The sequence below is a fragment of the Bidens hawaiensis genome, unplaced genomic scaffold (genome assembly GCF_021521415.1).
Source record: "Bidens hawaiensis isolate Kalapana, Puna unplaced genomic scaffold, B.hawaiensis_p1.1 tig00040740_1, whole genome shotgun sequence".
NCBI classification, from domain to species: domain Eukaryota; kingdom Viridiplantae; phylum Streptophyta; class Magnoliopsida; order Asterales; family Asteraceae; genus Bidens; species Bidens hawaiensis.
In genome coordinates this window covers 20,443-29,530 of record NW_027497211.1, presented here as the reverse complement: position 1 = coordinate 29,530, position 9,088 = coordinate 20,443, and the positions used below count along the sequence as shown (strand labels likewise).

At 42.3% G+C, this 9,088-nt stretch overlaps 1 protein-coding gene across 1 annotated transcript; it reads right to left on the bottom strand.

Moving 5' to 3' along the window:
- Positions 1 to 3,797: 3,797 nt before the first annotated feature.
- LOC143592408 (putative mitochondrial protein AtMg00860) lies at positions 3,798 to 4,160 on the bottom strand. Its single transcript, XM_077072337.1, has one exon. The coding sequence runs from the start codon at positions 4,158 to 4,160 to the stop codon at positions 3,798 to 3,800; it is 363 nt and encodes a 120-aa protein (XP_076928452.1).
- Positions 4,161 to 9,088: the final 4,928 nt, after the last annotated feature.

Here is a 9,088-nt window from a genome sequence, read left to right as displayed (position 1 = left end):
CTCAAACAATAGTTCCTATGGATTATGTCGACTATAAACTATAAACTAGTTACAAACACACAGTAGGTAACCTAATATGCGTCTACACATGAAAGACATTCACAAAGACACATTGGAACTTATTAAATAAAAGTAAATTAATAATAAGTATGCATATTCATCTTAAAAGCATCAAAAAGTTTATTACAATAATATTAGTCCAACACCAATAACCCAATACCGACAAGCAAACCAAAAATCAACAAATATTCATTCAAAGCCTAAGCAACTAGTGAGTTTTAGCCAATAATCATGTTCGAAACAAGAAAATAATAAATTGGTTCAACTAAGTTCATAATAAAAGTGATAAATCAAACCAAGAATTATGATATTTGGATGAGTAGATATGAAATCGAACACCACCCAAAAAAAATTGACTTGTGGCTGCCTTCAAAACCCAAACAAATATAATAATAATAACGATGTTTGCTGCTTGCTGCTGTGTACTTTGTTCCAACGTGAAGTCTTCAAAAAACGGCGGCCCACTTTTATCTTCTGACCACTGCCCACAAAAGAAAATATGTCAATATATATATCGTAGGGTTCTCTCAAAACAAATAATAAATTTATAGCAATGTTGTCGGTTAAGGAATTCAATATGGGCCTCCAAAGTCACAAGACATATTATCCCAAAATTGAATTAATGTCAAATTTTCATAACAGCCCCCTTAGGTTTCATTTCATATTTATTTAGTTCTCAAAGTAATTTCCACTAATAGTTTCGTATGACCACTTTTTACGTCGGTCTCAAGTTTATGAAAAAGTGCTCCATTTTAGCTCATTGTCACTTGAAACCAATAAACTCATATGTGAACCAAATATTAATAATATTCAATAAAAAATTGACACAAAATGACTTAAAGTATAGGAAATATTTATGTAATAATACGTATAATTTATACCACATCAGCGAACCGCAATAAATCGGCTGAGTCATCAGGCGTGTCGCCACGTGTCACCTTGTGCTACCACGTGTCCGCACGTGTCATGCATGCAGAACCATTACTTTGCGTCGCACGAAGAATCCTTATCCTGCTACTTCGCATCTCGCGAAGTTACTCAAAATCGGTTTAACCTATTTTGTCTTTCGCGTAGCGCGAAGACCGTGAAGCCCGATCCTTCGCGTCGCGCGAAGGAAGGTAATTTATATTTTCATCTCCAATCCTTGTACTATCCAAAAATACTAAAGCGGCCCTTATGCGGCTCGCGGTAATGCAAACGTGCGAAGTGCGCCATCAAAACGCCACATTACGCCCATCGCCCGAGTTCGTGTCCTTGTCCGAGTTCGAGTCCTTGTGCGTTCGCGTCGGGTGCTTCACACCCTCCGCTAGAACTTTGAAGAGGGGTTAGCCACATAAGAACATTACTATGAAAACTTTTTTCCTTATAAAGAGCTTCCATTTCTTTTCTTGTTTCCATGTGGGATACAACTTCCCTTCCTTATTTATACTTATGTGGAATGCTTCCGCTTTCTTCATCTTTCAATGTGGGATAGATTTACTTACTTTCTTAACATAAGATGCCTTATTTTTCTGTATCTCATTTTTCCCATTACTTGTGTTTGAGATTATTTTAATCCTTCAACTTTTAAAGTTGATATGTTTGGCCCAAAATAAATATGGAATTTTTTCGAGATGTTACAGTATGTCCCTGAGACTTAGCCCGCGATTAGCATTGAATCTACCCGCGCTTCCAGGAACTTAACACCATGCTTCTTCGCAATTCGTAGACCAGCCAAGAATGCTTCATATTCTTCTTTGTTATTTGTACTCATGAAATTCAGCTTTATGGCATACGTGAACTCTTGGCTGCCTGGATTAATTAACTTCAGGCCCGCGCCTGAGCCTTTCCCGCTGGACGCTCTGTTCGTGAACAAAGTCCACTATTGACTTTCATCTGACGGGTCTTGGGATTGTTGTTCATACAGGCATTCCTGGATTTTCTCTGTTGGTACTTCCGTAACAAAGTCTTCAAAAACCTGACCTTTGATAACGGGTCTCGGTTTGTATTTTATTGAGTGCTCGCCCAGTTCGATTGCCCACTCAACCAATCTCCCGGATAACTTTGGTTTAGCCAATAGACTCTTTAATTTGTAATCGGTTAGTACGTGTATGGGGTGGCCCTGGAAGTACCTCTTCAACCTCTGAGCCGCGTATACTAACGCCAGCGCTAACTTTTCCAGCATTAAATACCGGGTTTCAGCATCTGCCAATGTTCTACTGACGTAGTATCTTGGCGTTTGCACGTGTAACATTCGTTACTTTTCAAACCCGAAAACCAGACCCATTTTAAATTTTTGGTTTTGTTTACAAATAAATAAATAAATATATATATATATATATATATATATATATTACAACGTTATTAATTAATTTTTGGTGCACGTATTTATGGGTCATTCGTCATTTTTATTTGGATTCAGATTCGTATTTGTTAAACCGACCCTTTTGGTGTTCGGTTGTAGTCGTGTTTAAACGTTCATCGTTAATAAAAATATTCGCAAGGATTTTACATTTATCGTTTACGTATGTTCTTGTTCATTTTAATATTCATGAGGAATTACGTTTATCATTTGATCATTGGCTTTTCATTTTATTCCATAAACGAAACTCTGGGATTTAAAGTTTTTGTTAAGGGTTTAACGAGTTACAAACTGTGTGGGTATAATACAAAAATATCCAAATTTATTAGCTTTCATAGTATCATTACAACTTTTCAAAATTCAAGGTCCAATTAGTAAATTATGTTTTAATTCCTATTTTAAAAAGAATTAGAAACTCAAGGGACTGAACATGTAAACTTATAATAAATTAAATTAAATTATATTATTAAACCAGCCCTCCTCCCCCCTTGAATTACGTTTTCCTGGTAAGGGAATTCCGGCGACCACCATCGGTTTCTGGCAACTCCAAAACGCGACCAAACTACAATTTAAAGATCATATAAAACATGTAACGACATCAGACAATAATCGCGAACCCGTATACATCGTCTATAACGTCTAACTCCGTCTAATCTGCCTGTAACAACCGCAAATATGGCCAGATTTTATGTAAATTCAATTAACGAGCAATTAAGACTAATCAATCCAATTAATAGTATAAATAGGTCCCCCTTTTTAAACGTTTTCATATTTTGGGGTAGCATATGTATCCTACAAAGCTTCAAGTATTTTTGATTTCGATTACAAACTACAATTCACTAACATGGACTTGTGTGTTACTTGATTACTTGCTCAAATTTACTTGCACGTGGTAGCCTCAATAAGTATGATCATACGCTCTCCTTTGCACTCAGGTCCATTGTATCGAGTGGAAAAGGGCCTCATTATCCGAGTACGTTGGTTGTTACCAACTGGAAAGGACCTTACTTGCGCGATTTCCTGAGTACGTTGGTTGATACCAACTGGAAAGGAATTTAGTTGCTCACTTATCACTTGTCCATGAATTGTATGATTTTTATGTATTATATCAAACTATGGGAATCTCACCCGCTATGTTCATAGCTGACTTTATTTTATACATATGTTACAGGTGTAAAGATATGAGGATTAAAGTTAGAAGACACATAGCATGCTATAGGATATTCAAAGAAAACTTATCATTTTGATTATTTATTTGTTACAACTTGTATTGTTTGATAAACTTGTGTTACGTGATGATTTAAATGAAATAATGTTATTATGGTCACCTGATAGTGTCACGTGTGTTTGAGCAATCTGTACGTCACACCTGGGCGTTTTCGCTTTAGCCGGGATGTTACAGCACGGTCTTTCGATCCGTCAGTAAAACTGCCCCGACCGCGATATCAGACGCGGATAGGTATAGCATGAGAGGTTCTCCTTCGTGGGGTGCAGCCAAGGTTGGAAGTTCCATGAGACATTTCTTTACCTCCAAGAATGCTTTTTCTGCCTCTGGTGTCCATTTGAAATGTTCCTTCTTCAGGTAATTACATAAAGTGGACACGAAGGGGTATGACTTGGCGGCGTGATCTGCTAGGAATCTGTTTAATGCTACAAATATACCATTCAGTGTTTGAACTTCCTTTAACGAGGATGGGGAAGGCATTCGAACAATCTCCTGGACCATGTCCGGGTTTGCTTTGAACCCTTCCCCTGCCATGATCACCCTAAGAAACTTTCTTTCTTCCATGCCAAAAGAGCATTTCGATGGGTTGAGCTTCATATTAATTTTTCGCAGTGTGGAGAAGACGTCTTATATGTCTCTAAACATTTGGTCTTCTTCCACACTTTGGATGACTAGGTCATCCATATAGACTTTTAGATTTTTCTCGATCTTCTTCCGGAATGTATTATCCATTAAACACTGGTACATAGCTCTCGCGTTTTTCAGGCCAAATTGCATTAACTTGTAGCAAAAAGTACCTTGGTCGGTATGAAAAGTTGTCTTGTCTTCGTCACGGGCGGCCATTCTTATCTGATGAAACCCTTTATAGGCATCCAGTAAGCACTTAAACTTGAAAGGTGCCACCGCGTCGACTTTCTGGTTGATTTCCGGGAGTGGATAACAATCCTTTGGGCAGGCTTTGTTTAGATCCTTGAAGTCTATACACATGCGCCACCAGCCATTACTCTTGGGGGCCATTACTGGGTTAGCAACCCAAGTTTCGTACTGGATCTCGCGGATGATCCCCGCGTGTAATGAGTCTTGAACTTGCTCGTTCATGGCTTTGGTTTGCTCGGGCCCCATTTTTCTCTTCTTCTGCACGATTAGCGTATAGGCCGGGTTGTCCTATAGACGATGTTCAGATATTTCTCTTGGGACGCCTGTCATGTCTGAAGGCTTCTAAGCGGAAATATCTACATTCTTGACCAGCAACTGCTTCAAAAAGACCCGCGCTGTCTCTGAAATGGTTGCTCTGATGGTAATAGTCTGTTTGGGATACCTTGGGTTAACAACACATTTTTCAAGCATTGCCCGCGCCACATTTTTGGGAACTTTCGCGGGCTTTGACCCTTTCATCGCATAACAATGTTTATTAACCCGGATGATGGCTATCCCAGTTCTTGTGGGCACGCCAACTGCACCATGCGCCGTTGAAGGGTTGGCATTGAAGTCGCCAATCGCTTCGTGCCCCAAAATAATATCATGTTTGGATCTCGCGGGCAGGACCAAAAACTCGACGCCCTCAGTCATTGTATGAATTTCATCACTAAGTGTGAGTGGAAATGCTATGACTCCTTTAGGATGCATAACTTCATACCTAAACCCAGAAACAGGGGCGTGGACGGGCCTTAAACATGTTTTATCTTCATCTTCCAGCTGCTCAAAGCATTGCTTGTACATTATATCGAATGTGCTCCCAGTGTCAAAGAAGACGTACTGGGACCGATAGTGTTCGAACAAAGCTGTAATGATCAAGGGTTGTTTCATACACGAGCCTCCCTTCACCTTTGGAAAAAAACGTGTTCCCTTTTCCATTCATCATCGTCCATCTCCGTCCGCTTGTTTCTTCGAGCTGGTCCGCCCTGAATCATGTGAACATTCAGGTCTTTGATCTGTTTCTTTGGCGGACCTTTATCTGCGGGAACTGTGTGCTTTCATGGACCCTGTCGCACATTTTTAAACAGATGCTCAAGCTTGCCAGACTTGATGGCGGATTCAATCTCGTTTCTCAAGGTTACACATTCATTCGTTTCATGCCCGATATCATCGTGAAACATGCAATGCTTGCTTGGGTTCAGGTTTGCCCGCCTGGTTAATGGCTGTGGCTTCCTGAATTCAATGTTTTCTGCCGTCAGGATTTCTGACGGAGTCTTCTTCAAGGGATTCTAGTGTTGTTGTTCATGATTTCCCGCCTTTCGATCTTTTTGCTTTTGCTCAATTAATGACCTGGTACGAAACTGTTTGGGAGAGCTATCTAGGGGTTGAATTCTGGACCAGATCGAACCCCTCTCTTCTTTCTTAAGCTGAATGTTCTTAGATTCAGCTTTTGTAGTCTGTTTTGACGTCTCTCGTTTAACAGCTTTTTAGTAGCTGCAAAAACTTTGGCTGCGGACATGATACCATCCCATGTCTGGGGAATTCCGTCTCTTCCGGTAAGGCAGTGGATCAAGTCAGAACTCTGTACGGTCAGCCTAAGCGTCCCCTGTAGCATGTCTTCACTTATTACGCTAATGTTTAAGCTTTCATTGTTAAACCTAGTGATAAGGTTTTCTACTAACTAGTTGTCCCGGCGGACAACGCTCAGGATCATTGAGGGGTTGCGCATGTGTTTGCGCTGCTGGCTGAAATGTTATGAGAACTTAGCCACCAAGTCATCCCAACTTTTGATCTGTCCGTCGGGGAGTTTCTCGAACCATTCTCTCACCGCCCCTGTCAATGTTAACGCGAACATACGACACCAATAAGGTAGTGTCCAGCCACTCACCCAGCCAACCGCAGTAAAGTTTAATATGTGATCACTTGGATCCGTCACCCCATTATACTTTCCCAAGTTGCTTGGTATTTTGACATTCATTGGGAAGGGATCAATGGCGATCCACGGAATGAATTTGGATTTCTCTGCAAATGTGACGGGTCTGTAGGGTTTGGTGAAGTCTTCCTCAGCATCACTGTAATTCTTCGTGCGTTTCACCAGTGTCCGCGGACGGTTGGTACCTTCCCTACCATACTCCCGACTGTCCTCACTTGCATAGCCGTCCTCTTGATAAGTGAAGTCTCTTTGACCTCGGAATATGATTGTATACAACCTTACGGGAAGGGGCCCACTGAGTCTGATGACTTCTGCCACAGCTTCCCGCGAGTGGACGGTCAGCTGACTGAGCCACATCTTCCATCTTTGAAAGGTCTTGAGTACGCCGACAAACTGGTGGTGGTGTAGGAGGTGGTGAGTCGTAGGTTAGGGTTCTGGCTTGTAATTGATTGTTCCTCACCCTTATTTCGTACTCCTCCTTCAGCCTCTATTGTTCGTGCTGGTACCACTCGTCAGGAGTAAGTGTAGCTCTTCCAGATCTGGGTTGGTAATGAGATCTTGTTTCTTCACCTTCAAGTCTGGGAAAGTCTCCAGTTCCGTCTTCCAGAACCGAAGTTCGAGTGATCCGACGAGGTGCAGTGTCTTCGAACCTGAGGAACTCTCCGGCTCTGTCTTCCAGAACCGGAGTTCGGTTGTTCCGGCGAGGTTCCACCAACATTCGTCATCCTTCAAGGACTGGGTCATCGATGGTTTCAACGCGTCGACCTTTCGCCGGAGTAACTGTTGGCAATTATTGGCTCTAACTCATCTGTCAGGTCACGAGATCTTCAAAAAAACCATTCAAATAACCGTAATCCTTGCAAAAACCGAATGGTGCCAATGAAGAAACATAAGTCCGAACTTAATAGTCCGAACCTACGTTTACCCCAGATGTGAGTCTACTGAATAATAACGCAGTCAGATCCGAGCTAACTGCCTGCAAAACAGAACACCAGTGAGTCTCGGCACGGGAAGGACACAGTGGGGGGTCTTCTCGTAACCACCCTCTAGCGTGAGAATAAGTATTGTACTGATCGGAATAACGATACGAACACAAGTAATTACGTAAGGCGTATGGAAGTGAATGAATACCTCGAGGAGATGATCTTAGTATTTATGGCCGAAGGTGGGGGAAGGTGATTGGTGGAGTTTCCACTATTAAGATATTCCTCCTTCACCTAAATGGACACATGTCGAGCCGTTACAGGATGTGACAGCCTGGTCCCGTTTATGGGACAGCCATTACCTGTGCATGTTTATGGGATGGCCATTACGTGTCCAGGTGTCATCTTTCCATTGGTCGATGTCGCTAACAGGGGGTATTGAGGGAATCTTCTAGAAGTAGTTTGTTATAACTGCTCTTCCATATCACGTGGGGATCATTCGCGTGATGAGTCTCTTTTGTGGCTTGCGGGTTCCTCCCGCGGATGCTCAATGGTAGTCCGTGGGTTGTGATGGAGACCCACGAAGCGCGTATTCGGAACCGCGTGTGACTTTGTTAGTCTTCGTCTTATCATGACTGCAAGTGTTCTGGTCCGCGGGTGTCTCCCGCCGATGCTCACTGGTGATCCGCGGGTTGTGTTAGGGATGCTCATTGGCACATCCGTGAAACTCAAACCCACGACCAGTGGCAGTGGGTTCGAGTCCCAAGGATGGCGCCAATGAAGAAACGCAAGTCCGAACTGGATAGTCCGAATCTACGTTTACCCAAGATGTGAGTCTACTGAATAATGACGAAGTCAGATCCGAGCTAATTGCCTGCAAAACAGAACACCGTGAATCTCGTCACGGGAAGGACACGGTAGGGGGTCTTCCCGTAACGACCCTCCGACGTGAGAATAAGTATTGTGCTGATCGGAATAACAATACGAACACAAGTAATTGCGTAAGGTGTGTGGGAGTGAATGAATACCTCGAGGAGATGATCTTAGTATTTAAAGCCGAAGGTGGAGGAAGGTGATTGGAGGAGTTGCCACTATCAAGATATTCCTCATTCACCTGAATGGACACGTGTCGATCCCTTATAGGATGTGACAGCCTGGTCCCGTTTATGGGATGTCCATTACCTGTGCACGTTTATGGGATGTCCATTACATGTCCAGATGTCATCTTTCCATTGTTCGATGTCGCTATCAGGAGGTATTGAGGAAATCACGTGGGGATCATTCGCATGATGAGTCCCTTGTGTGGCTTGCGGGTTCCTCCTGTGGATGCTCAATGGTAGTCCGCGTGTTGTGATGGAGACCTGCGAAGCGCGTATTTGGAACCGCGAGAGACTTTTTTAGTCTTCGTCTTATCGTGACTGCAAGTGTTCTGGTCTGCGGGTTTCTCCAGCGGATGCTCATTCGTAATCCGCGGGTTGTGTTAGGGATCCGCGAGTAGTTGTACTACCCTCCCTCTATACATACATATATTCATACTTTATACTTCATACTTACATTCTTTCATGCTTACATGCTTTATACCTGCATACTTTCATACTTTCTTGTTTTAACTTACTAATACATACATAATTATCTCATCGTTTTAAAGAGTCGTTCACCCTATAACCTCACAGATATTATTAGGGTCTGTC

Bases quoted from the DNA above. Each gene is read 5' to 3' on its own strand.
- LOC143592408 (XM_077072337.1), bottom strand. From the start codon at position 4,160: ATGGCAGGGGAAGGGTTCAAAGCAAACCCGGACATGGTCCAGGAGATT.